This window comes from Balaenoptera musculus, chromosome 2 (assembly GCF_009873245.2).
Source record: "Balaenoptera musculus isolate JJ_BM4_2016_0621 chromosome 2, mBalMus1.pri.v3, whole genome shotgun sequence".
NCBI classification, from domain to species: domain Eukaryota; kingdom Metazoa; phylum Chordata; class Mammalia; order Artiodactyla; family Balaenopteridae; genus Balaenoptera; species Balaenoptera musculus.
The window spans coordinates 30218841-30242596 of record NC_045786.1 but is presented as its reverse complement, the minus strand read 5'-3'; the positions used below and the strand labels follow the sequence as shown (position 1 = coordinate 30242596).

Below are 23756 nucleotides of genomic sequence, written 5' to 3'. Positions count from 1 at the left end.
ATCGAGAGTTCCCCAGTTGCTTTCTAATGTTTGTTTATGCATGTTTTTTATCCTGGATTTGCTCCACTAAGGATTCAAGGTAGAGTTTTCAAATAAGCCTGTGTCAGTCTGACACCCTGCAGAAGGGAGTAGCTGTGATCCAGCCGGCTCATCACGAGGGTCATGCTGCCCTGTAGCTGGAGCCCTGGGAGGTGAGACGGGAAGGTAGTGGGTCTCTGAGGAACGTTCGGGCTCATTGAGAAAAGAAGAAAAGGAGACACAAATACAATTGCAGTGAATAGCATGTGCTCACCCAGAGAATGAGTTAACAGCGGTACCAGAGAAAACCCAGGTGCATTCTTAGAAGTGATGGTGGCGTTGGGACAAGATGGCCAAGCAGGTGGATGTAATTCAAGAAAGTTTCAGGACTTCCCTGACCGTCCAGTGGTTAGAACTCCGAGCTCCCCTGCAGAGGGGCACAGGTTCGATCCCTGGTCGGGGAACTAAGATCCCACGTGCCGCAAGGCGAGACCAAAACAATAAATAAGTAAATAAAAGAATGTTTCATGGCAGAAATAAGTCTCGATATTGGGCTTGTCGAGGTAATCTGGTAGAGAGCCGTACTGGGGAGGGTGCTTACAGATATGGACCCAAGCACCCTGAATGGGGGCGGTGGTTCTTACCGAGCTCTCCAAAGCAGGGCTGGACATGGCCATCACCTAGATGCCCTGGCGGGGTCCTGCTGCCCTTGCTGTTGGGTCGTCCCTGCCTTGCATGGGGCTCCCGCTGGCTTCCTGACTAATCTCTGCCCCACAGAGAGGCCCCGGAGGGAGGGGGCTCCGTGAAGTCCACACACCGCGAACCAGGCTTTCCCCGAGGCCCTCCCGTCCTGTGTGTGGACGGGAGGGCACTGAGCCTCCCCAGTTTCTGCCCCTCTCCTTTCATCCGTTCTCTCATCCTCAGCCACTCAGCAGATATTTATTGAGCGCCTGCCCTGTGCTGAACGCCTTTCCAGGTGCTGAGAAGTTGGCAGTGGACACGCTAGACCAGATCCTGCCCGCGGGGAGCTTCGTCTCCTCCCTGTCCCCCCACTTCTCCTTAGGACTAGGAAGTGGTTCACTTTCTCACGTGAGACAGGCCTGCCTCGGGGACAGGTGACCGCAGGGGAAGGCGGGGTGTCAGGCCAGCTCAGCGGGGAGGGCTGGACCCCACAAGTGGATTGGGATGAGGCGAACAAGGATCAAGTCAAATGAGAATCGATCCCCAAATCGAGTGAGTCTGGGGCCTGGGAAGGGGTGGGGGCACCTTGTGCTCCAGCACGATCCCAGCGCCCTCCCCCACCCAGACCACAAGGAGCGTCTAGTGCATCCCCAGGGATGGACGCGGCTCTGAAAGGGGTTCACGGGGGGACCCACAATGAGAACCTTGGAAATGTCAGCAACGGTAAACCTTCAGGGAGGGAAGCCAAATACAGCTGAGTCTAACACTGGGAAGGTCTGGAGGCCCTTTAAAGAGGAATGAAGAGGGCTTTGTGCCCCTCAGCAAAGACCCATTGTGGGTGGCAGAGAATGGGGACTTTTGTCTTTCCCTCACGTCCCCAGGAAACTCTGGTGGCTGGCAAGACACCTCTTCTTTGCTTCTGAACTCACTCCCCACCCCCTCCAACAACTAAAACCTTGTAGAAGGTTGTTTTTTCTTCCAAGGACTCAAAAACTTTCATAACGCCCCACCGGGCCCTTCCCTCCCCACACGGGGAGGCTTTCCAGAACCATCTCCCAGAGGAGGAAGAGCGTCGGGGGGCAAGGGAGGTGGGGGTCCCAGCACAGCACCGGCCCTGGCCCCCAGGTGAGGAGGACACCTGTGGAGGGGCCGCCCGGCCTGAGGGCAAGAGCCAGTCAAACTGGGCTCTTCCCCGTGGCGCAGGTGGAGGGGAGACCTAGGACAGGGGGCCCGATGGGGTCCCCCAGCTCCCGCATTTTTCTCCGTCGCTTTGACAACACCACACAGGCTCCCAGAGTTAGAATTTGGGGATCGAGGGAAGACAGGATGCCCCCCTCTGAGGGTGAGAGAGAGGGGAGCTGAAAAGGGCTCAGCTCCCGCCCACCCCAGACCCACCAGGGACATGGAAACCCACCTGCCTCCTTCACCGCGTGTGAGGGACATGGCGCATTCTATTCCAGCCTCTCCCGCTTCATTTCTGTCGGATCTTCACTGCTTGGCCGCAGTTTCCTTAGCGCCTTCAAGCCCTCAACGCCCTGTATCGCGTTGCTCTGTCCTTCACAATGGAAATCAGAGTTGGTGGCTGGTCCAGCATCGTATCTCTGCTGCAGGGGAGGACACTGCATGAGGCTGTCCCCTGCCCCTCCCGCCCCGCCATGGCTGCTCTTCTAGAACCTCACAATGCCCGTCTTCACCCACCCGGGTCCTCACCCACCACCGGCTGTCCTGCTTGTCCTCGGGCCGTACCTGTCTCGAGTCATCAGACCCTCTGACACTGGAGCCCAGAGCCAGGCTTGGCTCCCAGCTGAGGCGGGTCCCGCAGGGGTGGGTGCTCTGGCCCAGCAGCGGCCTGTGAGGCCCGGACATGGGGTCCTAGGAGACTGGACGTGATTGAGAAAGCATCTCTATGGGTGAAAGGAAATGCTTGTTTCTTTAAGGTGTGTGCCATCCGGAGTGTGGTGACAAAGGCTGTGATGGCCCCAATGCAGACCAGTGCTTGAACTGTGTCCACTTCAGCCTGGGGAGCGTCAAGACCAGCAGGTAAAGGGCTGGGCTGCCCCGGCGTGTCCTGGAGACGCCCAGCGTCCCGCCAAGGTGGCCAAGCTGTGTTCTCCACCCCCGCAGCCTGGCACCATACTTAGGAATTAACCAAACACCCCGGAAAGGAGATCATCCTGAGGGTCACTGCTTGGGAATTTTATGTTTTTGTAACCTTTTATTCTCATCTCATAAATAACGCGTGACCATGACAGAGAACTCAGAGGCCGTGGCATTGTTTTGTCTGTGCTTATAAACTTTTTTCTCTCCATTTTGCTAAACAAAAATGGGTTGTATTGAGCATGACAGCCACTTGGGAACTGCAGACAGATGTCATCTTAAGGGCCAGTACTGTTCTAAAAGTCAGCACAATCGGCCGTGAATGAGGAGCCCCCATCCCTGAGCGCCCGGGCAGGGGTGCAGCCCTCCAGGGGAGCACATACCCACCAGGGCTCTGGCAGGGGTGCGGCTGGGACTCTCACGGTGTCCTCGGGGCCCAGACACAGCCGCACCCTCCCTGCGCTGTGCGAAGACGTTTGTTCTGCTGGCTGGACACAGCCTGGAGACCGCTCACTGCCAGTGGGCACTGTCAGTGGGGTTTTGCCGGAGCTGAACATTCCAAAAGTCAGATACCGTTATGGTGTTGCCCAAGGAAGCCAAGCACAACCTGCGAGTGCCCCCGCCCCCCTCGGGGAAACTTTGAAAGGGCAGGAGTCCCAGGTTCCCATGCAAGCCCTCAACCCTCTCCTGCATCAGGAACTTCTCAGGGGCATTAGTGGTTTACCTCCGTCCTGGGGCCTTTGTTTCCTCAGAGTCTGCTGACGGGGAGGCAGCTAAGATTTCCCTCCTGGCCAGCTGCCCTGCCTCGGCCTGACCCCCGTGCTGCCAGGTAGGCGTGGGGCTGGGGCCAGTAGGAAAGTCCTCTCCTGATCTGCTCCCACAGGAAGTGCGTGAACGTGTGCCCCTTGGGCTACTTTGGGGACATGGCAGCCCGCCGCTGCCGCCGCTGCCACAAGGGATGCGAGACCTGCTCGGGCCGGGGCCCCACCCAGTGCCTGTCTTGCCGCCGCGGGTTCTACCACCACCAGGAGGTGAACACCTGTGTGACCTTCTGTCCCGCCGGATTTTATGCTGATGAAAGTAAGTGTGTGTCCCCGGGCCTAGAAATGAGGAGTCAGCCCCTCTCTGGACTGGGGTCCCCTCTCCTGGGAGAATTTTCCCCGCCCTCTGCTTCCTGTGTACTCTGTCCTCCTGAGAAAGGACCCTTAACGGGAGGGAGGGAGAGAGGATGAAATCAAAGCCCTCGGACCCTGGTAGTGGATAGCAGTTCACACCCAAACCTGTCCAGGATGGTTCAAAGTGACTCAGAAATGGAGCCCCCGTAGTCTGGGGTTGTCACACTTCTGTAGGTCAATGTCTATTATTCAGGATGGACAGGGAGGTAGCTTGAGCCAGTGGCTCTCAGGCTCAGACCGATTTCAGACACCCAAATAGAAAGGCTTCCGGGTATGCCCTGCAGTCTCTCCTGGAGCAGTGGATGTGGCCGCTGGGCGGGGTGCGGGACCCAGCACCGGCTTGTGGCTTTGGTGATTGAAACTGGATGAAAGCCCCTCCCAGCAAGAGCCGCTCAGCTGAAACCGGGGTTTAAGGCCGGGGAGGTTTGCGGCTCTCCATGAATGAAGAGGAGCCTGCTGCCGGGCATAACTGGGCTCAGGGGGACAGGTTGGTCTTGCTTGTGCACTTTACATAGTGACCACACTCCCAAGAGGGGGGCGACGCTTTCCTCACCTTGCAGATGGGGAAGTGAAGCCGAGCGAGGCCAGAGGGCCCACAGCTAGCAATGACCCAGTGAACTCAGAGCAGCACAGGGGTCCTGCCATCCTACCTGTCCTGGGAAGTGGGGTGGATGGGCTCTGGGGCCGGGACCTCATGCCAAGGTTTGAACACTCACCTCGGCCTGGAAGAGGCCAAAGAGAGGGCTTGGGTTAAATTGATGGAGGACAGTTTTCAGACGACGTGTTGGCCGTTGTGCAGGGAGGGGGCAGCGCTTCCCAGAGCTCGCCTCTGGCCCGCATCCTGCAGGAGGGGTCCCGTCACAGCGTTGCTCTCACTCCTATGGGGAAGGAGCCAGGGAATCCTTAAGGACATATAAAGCCATGGAATAACCACACTCTTTAGAGGGGATGCAAAGAGTCACGCAAGACACGTTTCACAGGCTTTGCAAACACCTGCCCTGGGCTGCAACCAGACCTGTTTTCGGGGCAGAGGCTCCTCCATCCCTACCCCCCACCCTACCCCTGGGCAAGAACCAGCCACCTCGGTCACCCCAACAGTCACCCCCAGACGCCCTCGCTGAGCCCCTGCAGCGTGTGTGTGATGCCACCTGTGGGGCCCCAAGGAGGAGGCCCCAAGCACAGGGTGGTGCTGACCAGGTGCCAGGATGAGTGACCTGGGTAATCACCGAGACCCAGGGCTTCCCGCAAGGTGTGGTGGGTGTCGGAGATTCATGTCTGTGCAGGTGACCGCCAACGTGTCAGTAAAGACCCCTGTGAGGGCCCTGGGTGGGTGGGGTCGCTCAGGGGCACCCTCAGGCCCCACCGGTCACACTTAGGAGGACTGGCACCTCGGTAAACTCTGCTCCGCTGGCTCCAGTCCCGGGGGAAGATGCAGGACTAGAGCACGTCTCCTCTGGAAAGCGCCCACCTCCAAGCCTCAAGGTCGTGTGAGGACTTCACTCCAGAAAAGAGGTGCGAGGCCTGTGATCTGACACCTGGGCACGCGGTCTCCACATGCCTCTGGCGGTCGGTCACCATGTCACCCGTCTGGAGACAACGCCGGTGATGGCTGTTCCATCAACCCTGCTTTGAAACACCCGAGTCTCGTTTACCCAGGTTTGATCCACATCCACTCTTCCCACCTCTTCTCTTTTCCTCCTCTTATTTTTCTCCAGATCAGAAAAACTGCCTTAAATGCCACCCAAGCTGTAAAAAGTGCATGGATGAACCAGAGAAATGTACTGTCTGTAAAGAAGGATTCAGGTAAGACCCTCCCTTCAGACCTGAGGCGCGGCCGTGGGTATATGCTGGTACAAGTGTCTGTCATTGATGTACCAAGTGTGTGCCACCTTTTCCTAAAAGCTAAAATTTCAGAGGCCCAAAGCCTTTCAGGATACAGATTCCGAGTCAAAATCAGATTTCCACTTAGAGATTGCTGTTTATGATAGAAAGTCAGAGGATGGGGAACAACATTTGGAGAATTGGTAAGAGCGAGAGTGGATCCTCTCATAGAAAGTAGGGCTGGCGGCTGGAAGGGTGGGGAGTTCTAACGAAGCACGGAGCTCCCTTTCTTAGGCACCGAGCCCCACTCACTCCAGTTTCCTTCCCAGTCTGGATGACTGAGGGAAGGGAGGAGGGGGCTTGCTCCCTGGAGATACTCTGTAGATTCCTGGTTTGCCCGGCTCCACCAAGCTCAGCCCACGTCTCCTTTAAAAGCATCTTACCGAGCTAATGATTTTTTACTGGAATATTTTGGGATGTTGGTGTAGCCTGTTTACTGCCACCAAGTATACATTACTTGTTCCTTGAAGTTACCATCTAGGAGCTTAGAAATCATTCTGTTCGAAATTGTGCTGTGGACCCTCCCGCGATCCAGCCTTGAACCGGGGTTTGCACTTTAAGGAAGAAAGGGACGGGTCAGCGAGGGCAGTGAGCAGGGGCGGGGCCGGGGGGCATCACCGGGCTCTTGTTAAAATGCAGGTGCCGACCCAGCGGCTCTGTGACTCTGCATTTCTACCTGGCCCCCAGGGGACAAGGATGCTGCCGGTCCTGCAGCCTCCCCTTCCCTCCCCTCACATTCAACCCCACAGGGTTGAATTCTTTTGCAGTAAGGAGTGAAGGAAGAAAACAAGCATTTTACTCCAGCTGCTCTCACCAATACTGCCTCATTTAATCTTCACAGCAACCTATGACGTATGTGACATATATGGCATTCTTCTTCACATTTTACTAACGGGGAGAGGAACAGTTTCCTGGAGCAGCATGACTAAGGTTCCCCAAGCCCACCCCACCCCCTCCAGATCAGGGGATCGGAGAGAAGAGGGTCCACTGCCCCGTGCTCCTGGGAGTCGGGGGAGGGAAGGGGAACAGGACTCCAGAGTCACACGTCATGCCCGTTCTCTGAACCGGGGAGCTTCACGAGGCAGGATGAGGAGCGGAGGGGCGACATGTGGAGGAAGGGGAGCCCCAGAAGGGAAAGGCGGAGAGGTTCAGCTGGCCGCCACTGGGGCCTGGGAGCTTGGCTGCGGGACCCTCCCGCAGGGCCCCCCACCCAGGCCGGAGACTCAGGGTGTCAGGGGGAGGCACTGTGTTTCCAGCTCCCTGGAGCCTGTTTCCCAGTGGGGATGTGCTGGGCGGGGGGGGCTCGTCCCTGCTCCTGTGGGTCAGGTCAGGGAGAGGAGGTCAGATGCTCAGGCCAGGAGCTGTGTCCTGGGGAGAAAATGCCTCTCAGGCAGCAGCCCCCCAGGTGGAGGCAGCGGTGCAGCCGTGACGAGCAGTCAGAGAGGGCTGCGGACACTGAAACATCATCAGCCGTAATCCACAGAAAGCTTCCTTTTATTGCCCAATATCCCCTTTAGCTGTGGCTTCAAATCATCGGTCACACTGAAGCAGTGAGGGCGGCCAAGCCGTGCGTCCATCTCTTCAGGCTGGGAACATCCGTTAGTAAAGACTTGACTGAACAGCTGGTGCAGTGGCCTGGGGGCCGGGACGAGAGGGAGCCCTGGGGTCGGCCTCCGCCTTGATACAGAGATGCTTTCAGCCCCACCGACGTCCCCCCACCAAGCGCAGGAGCCTCTGGATCTCACAGACCCTGGGGCACGTGTTTGATGTGTCAGGCAGCAGATCCATCTACCGCATGTGCAGCAGTGAGCTTGGGAACTGAAGCGGCCATGGCCGCCAACACCCACTCACACTGCTGGGTGCCCGACACCTGCCAGGGTTCTGTCCTCAAAGCAACCTGACCACGCAGGAGCCTTGACGGACAGCTGAGGGGACGGAGGGGCAGGAAGATTGGCTGGCCTGCCCGGGGCCGGGGCTGCACAGCTGGGAAGGGGCAGAGGGTCTGCTCCAGAAGCCATGCGCTCGCTGCCTGGCCGAGCGAGGTGAGGGAGGAAGGCCGGAGCCACAGCAGGCAGGGCTGCTAGGTCCCAGGAGCGGATTTTATCTCAGGTTCATTGTGAAGCACAGAAGGCTTCCAGCAAGGGCGAGGCAGGAGCCCACTGGGACTCAGGGTCAGTCTTGCCGCCAACCCCCCTCACGCATCACAGATGCCAAGGCTTCACCCAGGGCTGCGCCCAGTGAGACCGAGCCAGTGGGGTGACCCACCCGTGCTCGAGTTCTCCTTGTGGGCCCTGGGTTCTAGTGTGATTGGTGTCAGTGAAGAGAAGGTGTCACAGAGCAGGAGAGCACAGAAGGCGTGGAGGGCATGGCCTCCCGCACAGGGGCTGAGGCCACGGGGCTTTGGGAAGGAGCTTCGGGACCACCGGCCACCAGAAGGCGGAGACTCTGCTTCCAGGCCTGGGTGTCCCTTCCAGCCGGACTCGAGATGCTGCCGGACAGCTTTGCCGCTTTCATTAGTTCAGAACCTTAAGTGACGCCAAGAGCTGTGCTTTAGCAACTTTCAGTTCCTCTCATGAAAGGCATTTGAGGGCAAATCATAATTGAATTAGAGCTTTGGAAAGGATATAAAAGAGTGCCTTTTTTTTCTTTTCAACAGCCTTGCACGGGGCAGCTGCATTCCAGACTGTGAGCCAGGCACCTACTTTGACTCTGAGCTGATCAGGTGCGGGGAATGCCATCCCACCTGCCAGACCTGTGTGGGTGAGTTCACGGCCTGCGGGGGCCACACTTGGAGCCCGAGTTCCCCAGGCCGGTGGGCTGACTACCTGGAAACCCAGAAAGCCCTAGGACTTATGGGCTTTCGTGGGTGTTGCAGCATTAAATCCCAGAGGCCCTACCAGGGGCTGGGAGAGGGGAAAGGGGGATAGTGATTAATGGGTACAGAGGTTCAGCTTGGGAAGATAAAAAAGTTCTGGGGATGGGTGGATGGTGGTGATGCTTGCATAACAATATGAATGTACTTAATGCCACTGAACTGTATGCTTAAATGGTTAGTATGGTCAATTGTATGTTATGTACATTTTACCACAATTTTTATAATTGAAAAAAAAAAAAAAAGAAAGAAAAACCACAAGGGCCCACTTGGAGCAGCCTGGGCTTCCCGGTGTCAGGAGCCCAGCCAGGTAGGGGATGCTTTCAGGCCGGGCAGGGATACTAACTGCTCGTGAGCTCTTGCGTGGAACCCAGCCCTTGCCTCAGGGTAGCAGTGCCGGGGGTTCATGATGCATCGGGGAGAGGCTGGGCAAGTTCCCGTGGTGAAGGAAGAAGGCTTTTTAAAACATAGCCTTAGTTCCTTGTACCTATCTTCCCTATTTTGAACATTTTACTCAAAAGAGGAAAAGATCTCTGTAAACAATATTATGTGTATTGTAATTTCCCACAGAGATGATAGCACAGCTGCCTTCCAGGCACAGTTTTTACGCAGAATCGCAGAGAATGATTGTCTTGTTGGGTTTCGTGCTGCAGAGTTGTTGGCACCAGGATATTGTAGCACATTCTGAGCTTGTGGGCTCATATATATTTCTGATTGAATCTTCTCCTCTTGACCCTCCTTCCTGACCCAGCGCTTTGGTCCTTGTTCTAAGAAACCCACATCAGGTTGAGTTTTTGCTGCAGTGACAATGTAAGAATTAGGTCTCTGCTAGGTCACTGATGCCGTAACATGGGTCCCAGGATGCATGGCAGGATGGGGCAGTCGTCCCAGTGTGGCCACGTGAGCCCATGTCAAGGGGCCCTTGACCCTGGACCAGAAGTGGACATGCCATGGCCAAGACCAGCACTCTCAAGGCCTTTGGAAGATGTGCCTTGCTGGGGCCCCCTCCTGGGACAACCCCCCAAAAGGCAGGGGCCCAGCAGCCTTTCCTAGCGTTTGCCTTGTTGCCTGTCATTTTCATTCTGTTTCTTTGACTCATTGTTTAGCCCAGGTTGATTAAGAGCATCGCCGATGTCACTTATTTAAATTTCATAGTCACTTGAATCCATAAAATTCAGGCGTGTGGCTTTATAATGCTTTTGATTTCAATTATTCAATGTGGTTTCATTTCTCTGCATCCCCACACTGCCTGCTGGCAAACAGCTTTATAGTCGCTGTGGGTTCTCTCACCCAGTCCAGCGACCTCTTTGTCACTTGAGGGGTCAGGCTGTCCAGGGGTCTCCCCTGCTCCCCACACCCGCCTGCCCAGGTTCCCTCTATGCTCTGGGACGTGTGCATCCACCCCAGCCGCTGCTGGGACAGGGACCCCACCCACTTCCGGCGCTGAAGGCTTCTCACTGCCTGTCACGGTCCCTGTCGGGAACCCCTGGAGGCCTAGGCCACCTGGTCCTCCCCTCCCAGCTCCCACTCCATGACCACTGCTGCTCCCCGCCTGTGAGGGGCCTGGGTGCAGTGTGGGGAGGGTCGTGGTTAGGCACGAGTACAGCATGGAGCACGGTGGCATCTGTCCCCACCTCAGGCCAGCAGTACCTTGGGACACTCAGTGTTGACTCAATAGGAATAAGCCTCTTCCCATCCTGGTCCAGGTACCCAGAGCCTCTGGCACAGAGGATGTGATCCCTTGGGGAACCCATCTGCCTTGGGTGGGTGCAGGGGACCCGGTCGGCAGGGCGTGGCGCGTGGGTCAGTGGCTAGCGGCCAGTGGGGCACATGTGTGTGGAGTTGAGGGGCATGAGGGCCGGTCCTCACCCAGGGAAGCACGACATGAAATAGCAGATAAAAAACACCATGACAGGTCAAGAGAGAGATGGCAGAAGAAAGGAACACATTTTGTATCTTAGCACCCTTCATAGCACGTTTTTCCTGCCTTTTGAATAAGGGCCCTGCGTTTTCACTTTGTCCTGGGCCCCACAAATGATGCAGTGGATCCTGCCTAAGCATCACCCGTTTTGCTACGATTTTTATGATCTGTGTCCGCTTTTCAAGTGTCTGACGCCTGCAAAGCCTTGTGACTAAATGGAATCCCTGAGAGACTTTGAGTTACAAAGTTCACAGTTTTTAGTGGTAGTGAAAATAGTTGCTCTAGGAGATTTTTGTTGACTCAGCTTTTGTCATCGTGCTAAAAGATCCAGAACATAAAACCTACCATTTTGAAGTGCACGCCTCAGCAGCACTGAGCACCTTCACGTTGTCATGGGACCGTCGCCTCCGCCCATCCCAGGGCTTTCTCGTCTTCTAACCCCAGCTGAGTTTCATCCGCTTTTAAGTTTAGCAAATTGAGCATTAAACTAGGAACAAACAGGAATGAGTGTTCTTTCCCATTGCAGAAGCTCCTTAGGTACTGGGGACCCTGGCGGCCCAGGCAGTAGGACATGGGTGATGGGGTTTGTGTGGGGCACCAACACCAGATGCTCCCTGCAGATAAGTGATGGGGGTTGGTGGCACAAGAGCAGCTGTCCATCCAGAAGGACATAAACCGGACGCATTTGTGGGGCGGCTCTCCCACTGCGTTGCAGCAACAGAAGGAGGACACCCCCGTGGAGACCCCAGGCGGGTGGGCAGCTACTCCTCATGAAGGCCCTGGAACCCCAAGGGCTCCCGCTTCTGCCTCACGCTCAGTCCTGGGTGAGCTCAGAATCCCCTTCCAAGCTGGAAGCTATGGTTCTGAAAGGAGAAACCAGCTGCCAGAGTACCAAGTATCGGGGCTGGCAGAGCCGCCCTGCAGACCCCTGTCTGCAAAGGAGTCCTCCCATGACGCAGCCCAGAGGCCCCCAGTAGGTCCAGAAGTCACTCCAGGAAGATGGCCGGACACCTCTGCCTCAGCTGTCAGGCCTCAAGCCGAGACAAGACCACAGTGGGGGGAGGTCTAAGGAGGGGCTGTGGTCTCCGTGAGCATCTGAGATGGTTTCTCCCCGAGTTCAGTCCTCTAAGCCGTCAGCCAGTGGCCACCTCGCTGCCTCTCTGATGCTCCTTGGGGACTCTGACACAGAGTGCACACCCAGCGCTGACTTGTTGTTGGCCTGAATGAATGAACAGATGGGCAGACAGACAGATGGACAGCACGGTTTCTTCACTCTGGGCCACTGCCTGCCCAGGCTGATGAGTCCTCTTGACTGAGCTGCAGATTTTCCTTCACGACTCTTGATCCTTCATTCAGAGCTTTTGCCTTTTCTGGTCCCCACGCCTCACCCCATAAGCCCTTAGTTGTTTTTTCTCTGTTGAAAGAGTCCTGATCCTTCACACCAAATACCTGTCAACCCCAGGCCCCCAAACCTCTTCTTTCCCTTTTCCCACGTATTCTTACACCAAGTTCTGTCCACTAGAAATACGATGTGAGCTACTGATGCAGCTTTAAGTTCCCTCAAGAAACAGGTGAAAATAATTATAACATCTTATTTAACCCCGTGTATCTAAATACTATCATTTCTACATGTAATCAATATTTTAAAAATCAACGAGCTATTTCACATTTTTTTTTAACTATGTCTCTGAAATCCAGTGTGTAAGTATGTTTGGCCAGGCCACATTTTGAGCACTCAGAGCTACCTGTGGCTGCCCTAGCCGAAATCGGGCCCAGGCCTGTTGGGAAAGGAGGCACCTGGCCTCAGGGCCGATGAACGCGGCCCGGGCAGCCAGAGGTGTGCTGAGCTTGGTACAGCCTCCATGTCCCCATCCGTGAGATGTGGGCGTGAGGCCCACCTCCCAGGAGTGGCGAGGAGGGCCCAGTGCAGACGCACAGTGGCACCTGGGTGAATCTAGCTGTGTGGTGGCCTTGGGGCGTCTGAATAGGACCTGGATCTCACAGGTGCTGCAGCAGGTCTGGGACACGTGATGGGCAGGTGGGCAGTCCCTGACCTCTGCTGCTTTTCCCGCACCCCTCAGGGCCCAGCAGAGAAGAGTGTATTCACTGTGCCCCAAACTTCCACTTCCAAGACTGGAAATGTGTGCCAGCCTGTGGCGAGGGCTTCTACCCAGAGGAGATGCCGGGCTTGCCCCACAAAGTGTGCCGAAGGTATGTGCGCCTTCCAGGCAAGTCCTCCTGACTTAGCCCGAGATGGCCGGCGAAGGGCGGTCAGCGGTGCCTGTGGAGGAGTGGCAGGAGGGCTGTGTCTGGTGGCCCCTGTCCCAGGGGCTGGGGGCAGGGTGGGCCATGTTCCACGACAGCAGTGGGTGCAGTGGGCAGACAGGAACCCGTTTACAGAGGAGGGGGCCCTGCAGGTGGTGATGGCCAAGGTCACAGTCAGGCGGCGGCCCTCATGCCTTTGTTCACGTCCTGAGTACCTGTGGAGACCTACTGTGTACCAGGCGCCGCGTGGCTGGGAGGGCAGGACGCGGAGGACGGGGGCCTGACTGGCAGAGCCGCCACCCCGGGGCAGACTCCAGCGAGCCCCACCTGCACCATGGACCACAGTGCGTTCACAGCACGTCATTAAGGAAACCACGTGTAGGATTTGTTTAAAATTTAAATTGGATAATTTAGAGAAGATACAAGATCCCGACAACTTCCTCATTCTAAAGCCGCTTCCAGCCAATGCAGAGATGTTATAACCCTGCTCGTTCTCCTTTTCCGCTCCCTCCCGTGTGTCTGCAAGGCGCACGGTCCTTTTCTGGGGGCTCTGAGCAGTGTTCTCTCTTGTCACGGGATGTGGGCAGTGAACGCAGAAGCCATCTGCTCGGTGTCCTCTTGTCCTGCTGAACATTGCCTCATGTCAGGCCTCATCACCTGGAGCCCAGGAACAGGGCAGGGCAGTCTGTCTCGTCTAGGGTGAGAGTGACGATGAGGAGTCTGCAGGTGACCTTGAAGATCGTGATGGTGGAAGTGGGGAAGGGACCGTCCCTCTGACGTAGACTCAAAGAGGGAGCCTCAGGCGTCCACTTCAGAGCAGTGCAGGGAGACCATGCCCGTCTGGCAGCTCACAGCTGGGGACCCACAGTGGGGGGGGGGGTCTTTGAGATCCCCTCAGGCTGTGTTTGAGAACTCTTCTGGATTGTAACCTATTCTTTAAAACAAACAAACAAAAACCAACAACCTACGTGAGCAAATGAGAGACCACCTGGTCCTTGCGCTTGTGGGACCCACTCAAAGAGGGTTAGGGTTTCAGCCCCACTACCCAGCCACCTTCACCCAGCCTTGCTGAGTCCCGTGAAGGACCCTCGGCACCGGTGTCTGAAGTAAAGTTTCATTTTAACCAGCCAGCTGGTTCCAGGGTGATTACCCTAAGTATGGCAGCCAGGGACAAAGTGGAATTACACAGTGATAATTGGTTTCGTTTGTCAGACACCCTGGCTCTCAGAGGATGCTGGGAATTCCCACGAGTACGGCAAACAGCCCCCGCAGGGCACCCAGAAGCTATGGGGTCCCCAGCGCCAGGAGGCAGGGGGCAGGCAGCCCCCGTGAGCCCCTCCTTGGCTGAGGAGGGCAGGAGCTCCCTGGGTGCTCACCTCCACGCATGGCAAAGCTTTAAGTCCTGGAGGAGCGTCCAGTGCTGGGGCTGACACAGCAGGTCTCAGAGATACACCCCCAGGAAGCGCCCTGCACGGAAACGCCGAGGTGGTGAATTGCCAGCCTTTCAGAGAATTCCCGTCTCCCGAGTCCCAGGGCTCTGAAGACCCCTCAGTGTGGATTCCCCTGGAAGGACAAATGGCCTTGGTTCCGCAGGGCCTCTCCCCACCGAGGCAGCAGCAGCGTTCAGAGAGCCTGGCTTCCCGAAGGCCCCAGGATGCTGAGTGCCGGCCAGGGCTCATGGGGAAAAGCCAGGCCGGGACGCAGGCCTGCTAGGTTGGCGGCCTGGATGCCGAGTCAAGACCCGTTATGCTGAGGCCCACGGCTGAGAACAGTCCATGATAAGTATCTCAAAAGAGGCGCCGGACACCCCAAGACTTAGGAAGAGGACCTAGAAGAGGGAGCAAGGACCTCTTTGAAGACAGAGCAACTCGGTGGGGTGTTTGCCCCCCACCCTCCTACCACCCTCCCTCCCCCGGCCCCTCCTGGGTATGTTTAAGCAGGGCAAGACTCAGGCAGGCCTTCTGCTCTGTCCTGTGCCCAGTGTGACGAGATTTCTGCCATCTGACTGTCACCTGGAACAGCCTAAAGACGGGAGGCGGGGAAGTGGCCCCGGCAGCAGGACAGGGAGAGGACTGCAGTGGGCGCCGCCCTGCAGAGTTTGGCAGGACAGTCGCTGTGGTGTTTGGGGGTGAGGGCGGTACCACAGAAGGAGCAGAACCAGAGGCGTCTTGAAAGCCCCCTGCCCAAGAGGACCACCTGCCAGGCACGGTAACCTTGATGGAGGGGCCAAGAGGGTCTCTCAGAGAAACAGGGGCCCCGAGGCAGTTGGGGGAGCAGCCTGATGGCGGATTCTTGCCCAAGCCGGGGCCTCCAGATCCGAGCCCAGCTGGCCGACAGCTGACCGGGGCCTTGTGAGCCCGAGAGCCCGTCCGAGGCTGCCCAGGCTTCTGCTTGCGGAACTGGGAGATGCTGAACAGTGGTGGATTAAGCTGCTGCATTGTGGTCATTGGTTACATGGCCGAAGAAAACCGACACAGCTCCCGGGGGCTGCCGTGGAGATCCTGGGGCTCTGTGAGGCTGAATTTGGAGAAGCAAGGGAGCTGTGTGCAGCCGGGTCTCCACTGTAGCCGCCCTCTTACTGTTTATAGCAAAGCAACCCTCAGCCACGGCCTTCGAGACAGCTGACCCCCAATTACATGGCTTGGCTTGGCCCTAGCTCCCGTGTCACTAGCGGACATCATCTGTACGAGAAGCGGGAGTTGGGGGGAGTGGTCTCCTGTGCAGTGGCATGAGGGGCCTGTGGCCCGGCCAGAGCAGTGCAGCAGGACAGGGGCCAGGCCCTGGGGTCTTCCCCAAAGTGCGTAGTAAGAGTCTGCACGACGGGCCCCGTCCTCCCGCTCCAGGGTCTGTGAGGGGGGAGGGCAGGCTCTTGCTGCAGGAGGAGGAAGTCGGAAGGGCTCCTGGATGCGGTTTGCCTGTGGGTTTACACGTTTATAAACTATGGGCCCGAACTCCAGTTTGGAGGCGCCCTCAGCGACGCCAGGAGAACAAAAGCCACCTCTCATCCAGGCTGAGGGCCTGCTGTCCCGGAGGCCCTGTGCAGGCAGAATCCATGGTGGCATCTGACGCCGGCACAGGCCCGCTCAGGAAGGAGGCCTACAGTGAGCCTTGCTGTTGGCATCTGGTCGCTGCCTGGGAGGTGGCATCTGTCCCAAGCACTGCCTACCCGATGCCCCGCCCACCCTGTCCGAGCCCTGCTCCCGGGTCTGCTGGGCCTGCAGCTGACAGGGAGCTGGGAGGTGGGTCTGGGGAGACCCAGTCCCTGGAGCTGGACGCAGAGAAGGCAGCAGGTACAGCCCAGGTCCCTACATGGCCCAGAGCAGGAAGGGGCGTCGGCAGGCTCTTCTGTGAAGGGCCCGATGGTGAGTCGTTTAGGCTTTGCTGGCCGTACAGTCTCCAGAGCAGCTGCTCAGCTCCAGTGCCACAGACGCAGCCACAGACAGACGCAGATAAACGCACGGGACAGTGGAGTGCGCTGACCCTCCCACCCCCAAGGTCATGGCACTCTGTTAGCAATAGTCCTGGGTCCTGTCTTCGGGACAGGTCGAAAGGGCATCCCCACCCCCTGTCCCCAGCGGGGAGGCCGACGTCACCACAAAGGAGGCTCAGCCCCGGCCAGCCCCAGGGTCATGTCTGTCACATTCGGGGGAGCCTGGCCCCGAGCCCCAAGAGTCAATGCTGACATCCTCAGGGAGCCACCTGTGGCCACAGTGCCCAGGAGGGCGTCCAGGTGAGCCACGGGGAGGCTCAGAGACCTGGGCCCATCCTCAGCTCCAGGCATCCTCCTGCCAACTGGCCATGACCGTCTCCGCCCTCCCAGGGCAATAGAGGAGAGACGTGCAGATGCTTGGCCAGAGTCTCGGGCCGTCGTGGGAGGCACGGTTACAGCCAGGGGGTGCAGTGCAGGAGGGTGGGAGGGCCCTGGGAAGGGGCCTGGAGTGGATGTGCCTCTTTCTCATCTGGGAACCCGTGTTCCCCCGCAGGTGTGATGAGAGCTGCTTGAGCTGTGAAGGCTCCAGCAGGAACTGCAGCCGGTGTAAGACAGGCTTCACACAGCTGGGAACCTCGTGCGTCACCAACCACACGTGCAGCAACGGTGAGCATGGGTGGGTGACGGCCCCTGAGCCACCCGGGGGCTGCCCCGGGCAGAAGAGAAAGGAAAAGAAGATGCAGGGACCGCAGTCCCTTGGACAGCCCTGTGGCCCCTCCTCTCGATGACCACTTGGCTCTCCCTTGGGCCTCCTCCCTTCCCTTTAGGCCTCTCACATTGACCAGAGAGGCATCTCCACCACCAGCCCAGCTAGTGTGGGTCGGTCCGTTGAGTAACTCTTACAAATGATTCTGTTCTCGTACCGTTCCCACTCTCCTGCCATAAGCCCAAGGTGGCCTGGGTGTGGTGACATGCGTTAGGAGAGGCCAGACCTTGGAGGTCAAAGTCAGGAGGCCTGAAGGCTCTCAGCCTCCCTGAACATGTGTCAAGGCCCGTGTGTCCATGGGAAGGACCTGCCTCTGTGCTGTGGGAGAGCCCTGGTGCTCTAAGCCGATGAGGAGAGGCAAGGATGGTCTGTGAAAACAGGAGCTCAGAGGAGACCAATTTGGGGATTCCGGGCAAGAGAAAGTTTGGCAGAGGACTCTGGCCCGGAGACCCAATGCAGGGGCCGTGGGCAGACGTGCCGTGGCGAGAAGGAGCCTCCATGGCTCAGCAAGCCTAGGGAGGAGCAGCCTGGAGCTGGCTCTGGGCGCTGTGAGCTGGCTGGCGTGCAGGAGAGGGGAACCGCCAGTGCCATGCTGTCCGTGGGCACGGAGCTGGCACCGGCCCCAGCCTGGCAGAGCGCGAAGCCCGCAGAGAGCACCCTGGGCACGCCCTGTGGACCACAAGGTGGTTTTCTTGGCTTGCAGAATTATGTCCCTTCAAAGGCCAGGAAGCTCCTGCTTTAGGAAGCCACCTCCTCGGGTTATGTATCCAGCCTGAGAAAGTGAGGCTGTCCCCGGGGTGTCTCCCGGTTCCCATGAATGGCAACATCCTCAAAAGCCAGCTGCCGAGGGGAGGGGCCGGCCTCCGTGGCTCTTCCCTTCCCCCTCAGCCTTTCCCTCTTGGTGACCCCCTTCCTCCCCGATTTGGGGTGTCCCCGGGATCATGGCGTAGCCTCCATCCTGCCCCTGCCAGGCCTGACCCCATCTTCCTCCCAAGTCCCCCAGCACAGCTGTCCAGGAAGAGGAACAGGGAGCCCGAGGGCTCCCTGGCACAGCCCAGGTGTCCCCAGGCCCTGCCCACTCCCCTGCCACCCCGAGTCCGCTTTTGTCTCCCAGACTCAGCTCCGGCCTCTGCCGCGCCAGGCCCGCCACACATCACGGGGGTGACTGGGAGGGCTGCCGCCCCTGCTCCCCCTGTGTCCCCAGCAGAGTGGGGTGATGGGAACAATCCTAACTGGCCCCCAAATCTGACGTGTCCCTCCTTTCTCCTTCCCGGGGGCCCAGCCGATGAGACCTTCTGCGAGATGGTCAAGTCCAACCGGCTCTGCGAACGCAAGCTCTTCATCCAGTTCTGCTGCCGCACCTGCCTCCTGGCCGGGTAGGGGCGCCCGGCCGCCCGCACAGGGCAGGGCCCCTCCTGTCTGTCCGTCCACCTTCCTCCAGGCTGTCGGCCAGAGTCCGTTTCAGGAGTGGTGCCCTGCACCTGACAGCTTTATCTCCCCAGGAGCGAGGTCCGTCCGCGGCATCTCTGGGCGCCCAGGCCAGGTGGGTGAGGGCTTCGAGCAGGTGTCAGCGATGCCCTCTCACACCCTGCTTGCTGGCTCCGTTCTTCTGGCTAACTCACAACGGGAGTGGAACGAATGCCAGGAATCCACAGCTCCGGCTTCAGAGCGGCTTCTGGGACCGTAAGTTTACTGAATCTTCGAGACCAAAGCAGAAAGGCGGGATGCTTGGTGCGTTGCTCTTCTCCCCGTGCTTTTGGGCAGCCCGCAGACCCCTGGGCTGTGCCCCTGCGTGATGGAGGGCTGAGGGGCATACCTGCTCATCTGCCTGCCACAGTCTGGGGGACGGTTTGGTCAGACTGTAAATAGATTTCGGGGCTTAAAACGTGCGACCGCTGGGGATGGAGCATCTATTTCTACATAATCAGCGACTTCTGAAACTGCTGCCATGGCTTAGAAAGTCAAATCCCAAACGGATGGGTTGGAGGGACCCTCCTTCCTCTGCCGCCCTTTCCTCTGAGGGAGCTGAAGGTCCCTGGTCTCTGCATCCTGTCTGTGTCTCTGGGAGTCTCATGGCCCAGATGAACGGTCACCTCTGCCTAACACAGAGGGTCCCCAGGAGGCGTCCCGGGTGCTGGCCAAAAGGTGCCCCAACGACCAAGCAATTCTTCCTACCAAAATGTAAACCCAGCCTGTGAATTGTTAATTGTCTGTCGTGTCCCATTTTGTGGAATTGCTTTGAAAATACATTGGCCCTGCTTTTCAGGAGACTTGTTCTTAAGGTGGGCGCCCCTGTGTCTGTGTGTGCTATGAGCCTAACGACACGGTTGGATTTATTTTTGCCAAACCTGTGTGGGTATTTTATAAGCTACGTGTTCTAATTTTTACCGATGTTAATTATTTTGACAAATATTTCATATATTTTCATTGATATGCACAGATCTGCTTGATCAAGTCCCTTTAATATGGGAGTAACATTTGCCTTAAATTTTTTCGAGCTCGTTCTCCATTTCGTCCTGCTCCCCTCTGTGACTGTAACACGTTTGACGAGTCCCCTGTCGGCTGGGGGGGAGCCCAGCTGTTGTTTGTTGGATCCACAACTCCGAAAATGAAATCCACAAAGCAAATACAGTGTTAACCCTAAATTAATAAAAGAGTTAACATTTCATGGCAAAGGAGCGTGTGTTTCTTTCCAAGGCACAACGTTGAAATGTGGGTACTGGCCAGTGTGTAAAATGGCTTTATGTGTGCTTTTATTTCAAGGTCTTTGAGCTTTAGCGAATAATGCTGCAGCAGTCGTGGGAGAATCCCAAAGTTCCAGCTCCAGGGTGTCCTTTGGCAAACAGACCCTCTTCAGGCCACAAAAGCTTGGTTGGGTGGAGGGGCTGGAGGTAGGGACGCCTCCTTTCTGTCCCGGAGGAGCCCAGACTGCAAGCCTCTTCACCTAGAGCTGCGAGTGTGATTTCATTAGGTTACAGCTTGTCTTCCGCACCATGGCTGAAATCCCCACACCCGTGGGCTCCGCGCTGCATGGGATTTTTACCCTGGCCTCTCTGTGAGGTCGGAGTTGTACTTACTAGGAGTCCTTTGTCTGCAAATATAGGAAATGCACCAACTAGAACTGACTTGGGAAAAGACAAAAGTGGGGGGGGGGGCCGTTGTTTTGGGATTCCAGGGTTGTCTGGGAATTTCAGGAAAGGTGCAGCTGGGGCTTGGGAGCCCTGGGACCAGCATTAAGTGTCACCTGGACCCTCTTCTCATTGCAGCAGTGCCTCCTCTCTGTGCACTTGATGGGACCAATGACAAGACCACTCACAGCTCCCAAGAAAAATTGGTGCCCATCCAACCCTCTAAACAAGATTTCTGAATCTGCTTCAGGCCCGGGTTCGTCTGCCTTGCATCCGTGTTTGCCCGGTTCCACCAGCTCTGGCCACAGGGACACGTGGCCCCGGAGCCCTTCCAGTGACCACGTGGCCGGAGGTGGGGAGCAGCGTGCAGCTCTCGGAAAGCGGGGGAGGCCATGTGACCAGCCAGCTAGCTGCCGCCACGAGCAGGACTTGGCCCGAGTTGTCAACGTGACGTAATGAAGGACTGAGTGAGTGTGTTTGGGAGACAGTAGCCAGGACTGGGCAGAATATCAGTAAGAATTCAACCTCCACCAGGAGCCTGATTGAATTAAAACCAGCAGCTTGCTAAGCACCTCTGGTGCGGGGCACCATTTTAGCCCCTAGAGCTTTTTGTCCACTGAGAACTCACGGTTTAACATGTTTGCAGCCGAACCAGAAATCAAGTCCTGTTATTCCCAAAGGACACCACCTACAAGAAGCCCAGTGGGCAGCACGTACCCGCCCGGCAGTGGCTGGGCCAGCCTGCCCTGGGGCTGGCGAGTGCAGCGCGGAGTTGGGAAGGTGTCCACAAAGGCCTAAGGACCAATCACCCCCTTGTTAAAAGGGACTGACCACATAAAATGCCTGTTTGCAAATGGTCCGACCTTAAGATTATCTGGACTCCGTTGGTGCAGGACACGTCTATGGATTTTGTTTTGCGTGATGGACTCGTGGGGCACGTCCTCTGAACCCGTCATTTCACAGACCGAGGCTCGTAGAGCTGAAGTGACTTGTCTGGGGCCGCACACTGGCGAGGGTGCTCCATCGTGTGCCCCGGGAGGGAGGCCGGCTCTCGGCAGGAGGGATGGTCACTTCTGCAGCTGGCCAAACGCGGCCACGATGCATTCGTTTTAAACTGTCTTCATTGCCAGGGGATGACATTTTTCTGACCTTGTCCCCAAAGTCTTTGGCACCTCACAGTGGCCTCCAGATGCATGTCCCCATCCCTTCCAGGCCACTGCTGGTTTTATACCTTGTACCTCTTCAAAGGGCTGGGGAGAATTGCACTTTTTACAGGAGATGCACTTATAGTGGGAAGGAGAGGGGTGAACAGAGCTTTAAGTACAAAACGGCGGGGGGCGGGGGGCAACATAGTCTAAATGTGGCCAGTAGTGCAGTTCCCTTGAACTTGGGGGACTGCCATTCATTGCACTTAAATCATTGATAATGTGGCTGGAGGGGCCTTAAGCCCGCAAGCTTGGGGCACACTGGGGCCCCTGGGAGCAGGTGAGGGGTGGAGGTTTAGATCACAGGACGCAAAGGGGAAGGAGGTGGAGAAGTGAAGTAAAAGGAAGGTTATTTTAATAAGAACAAGCAAGGGTGATGGAAAGTAATATACCAAAGCCATTCTCTGGCATCGTAAGGTTCTGCCCGGCCGGCTGAGAGGCAGCTAGGGGCCGACTGTCATGGGAAAGGAGGAGTTTGCATCCTGTCCCAGACTTCTCGGCTGCTTTCCTTGGTGAGCCCAGGCTTTATCCGTCCTGCTGGTTGTCTCAGGCCTGTCCTGACGCCCCAGGCTCTGCGGCTTGTCCGTGCACGGAACAGCACCCGCTACGTGGCACAGCAGCTCCTACCAACCAAAGCTGCCCCCCCCAGGCACCCCCCACTCTGTATCAGCTACACTAAGGGTGGTCCTGTTGAGCAGATGGGCACCAGCGTGCCCAGAGCAGAGAACATCTCATTGCAAAGACAGTGGTTCTCACCCAGGGGGTGATTTTTGTCTCCCTGGAGACATCTGTACTGACATCTAGTGGGTAGAGGCCAGGGATGCTGCTAAACATCGTGGAACGCACAAGACAGTCCCCACAGCAAAGAGTTATCCAGCCCCCAAAGGTCAACGGTGCCGAGGAGGCTGAGAAACCCTAGCTAAGAGAAATGCAATCAAAAAAGAAAACCTGTTCTCAACTTCCTAGAGATACCCTAAAATGAATAAAACCAGCTATATCTTATGTCCCTGTTCGTGTGCTGAAGCAAGGGAAACCCATACTACTTTCCTTTTTTAAAGTAAAGAAATAAACTCTTGTTTTTTGTTTGTTTTTTTTTTTTTTTAAAGAAATTCACGTTCTTTTATTTATTTATTTATTTATTTATGACTGTGTTGAGTCTTCGTTTCTGTGCGAGGGCTTTCTTTAGTTGCGGCAAGTGGGGACCACTCTTCATCGCGGTGCGCGGGCCTCTCACCATCGCGGCCTCTCTTGTTGCGGAGCACAGGCTCCAGACGCGCAGGCTCAGTAATTGTGGCTCACGGGCCCAGTTGCTCCGTGGCATGTGGGATCTTCCCAGACCAGGGCTCGAACCCGTGTCCCCTGCATTGGCAGGCAGATTCTCAACCACTGCGCCACCAGGGAAGCCCCAACTCTTTTGTCTTTTGTTTTTTTTTTTTTTGTTTTTTGTTTTTTTTTTTTTGTTTTTTGACATCTTTATTGGCGTATAATTGCTTACCCTTTTGTTTTTAATTGAATAAGAGAAGGGCTTGTCAAATCAGCTCTCTGGTCTAAGGACTCCACCTGGTGGTTCTCTCGGGAATGAAGTGAAGTTTGGATTGTTTTGTTCTTTATTTTGAAACAATCACAAGGCAAAAATTACAGAAAAGTTGCAAGTATAGTACAAAGAAATGTTTTCCTGAACAATGTGAAAGTAAATTACCGATGTAATATCCTACCACCTCCTAAATACTTTAAATTATTTCCCATAAACAAGGATCTTCTCCTACATAACCATGGGAATCAGGAAATTGGTATATTCCTACCATCAATCCTCTGACTGGATTCAAGTCTTGCCAGCTGTCCTGATAATGCCCTTAGCAAAAGGGTCCAATTTAGATCACACTCTGCATGTACTCATCAGGGCTCTAGCCTTCAATCTAGAACAGTTCCTTGGTTCTTTGACGTTCATGACCTTGAACCTTTTAAAGACGACCGGCCAGTTATTTGTAGGCTGTCCCTCAGTGTGTGCTTGTCTGAGGTTTCCTCATATTTCCATTCAGGTCAAGTGTCTTTGACATGAATCTCTCCGAAGCAATGCTGTGTTCTTGGCATTGCATCCTAGTAGGTGATACAAGACTGACTTGTTCCATTATTGATGGTGTTAACTTTGATCAGGTGATGAGGGTTCCCTCCCCTACGCCCCCCAACCCCCGGGCTATGAAGTGATGCCTGCTAAAGGATGTCCACTATCCAACATTGTGCTGATGATCCCAGCCAAAGCAATAGGGCAAAAAATAAAGAACTGGTAAAAGAATTGGAAAGGCAGAAATAAAACGCT

The 23756-nt window shown here is 56.4% G+C and overlaps 1 protein-coding gene across 4 annotated transcripts in view; it reads left to right on the top strand.

Moving 5' to 3' along the window:
• Positions 1 to 19875, top strand: part of PCSK6 (proprotein convertase subtilisin/kexin type 6) — a 191837-nt gene extending 171962 nt beyond the window's left edge. For 2 of the 4 annotated variants that reach the window (XM_036844929.1, XM_036844927.1), the window contains 8 exons: positions 2637 to 2739; positions 3680 to 3876; positions 5687 to 5774; positions 8509 to 8612; positions 12727 to 12856; positions 16894 to 17006; positions 18389 to 18482; positions 18609 to 19874. In XM_036844929.1, the coding sequence (XP_036700824.1) occupies positions 2637 to 2739; positions 3680 to 3876; positions 5687 to 5774; positions 8509 to 8612; positions 12727 to 12856; positions 16894 to 17006; positions 18389 to 18482; positions 18609 to 18657 (878 nt within the window). In that variant the 3' untranslated portion in view covers positions 18658 to 19874. Of the gene's footprint in view, positions 1 to 2636; positions 2740 to 3679; positions 3877 to 5686; positions 5775 to 8508; positions 8613 to 12726; positions 12857 to 16893; positions 17007 to 18388; positions 18483 to 18608 lie in introns of all 4 variants that reach the window. The other 2 variants (XM_036844928.1, XM_036844930.1) reach the window with 2 other exon arrangements.
• Positions 19876 to 23756: the final 3881 nt, after the last annotated feature.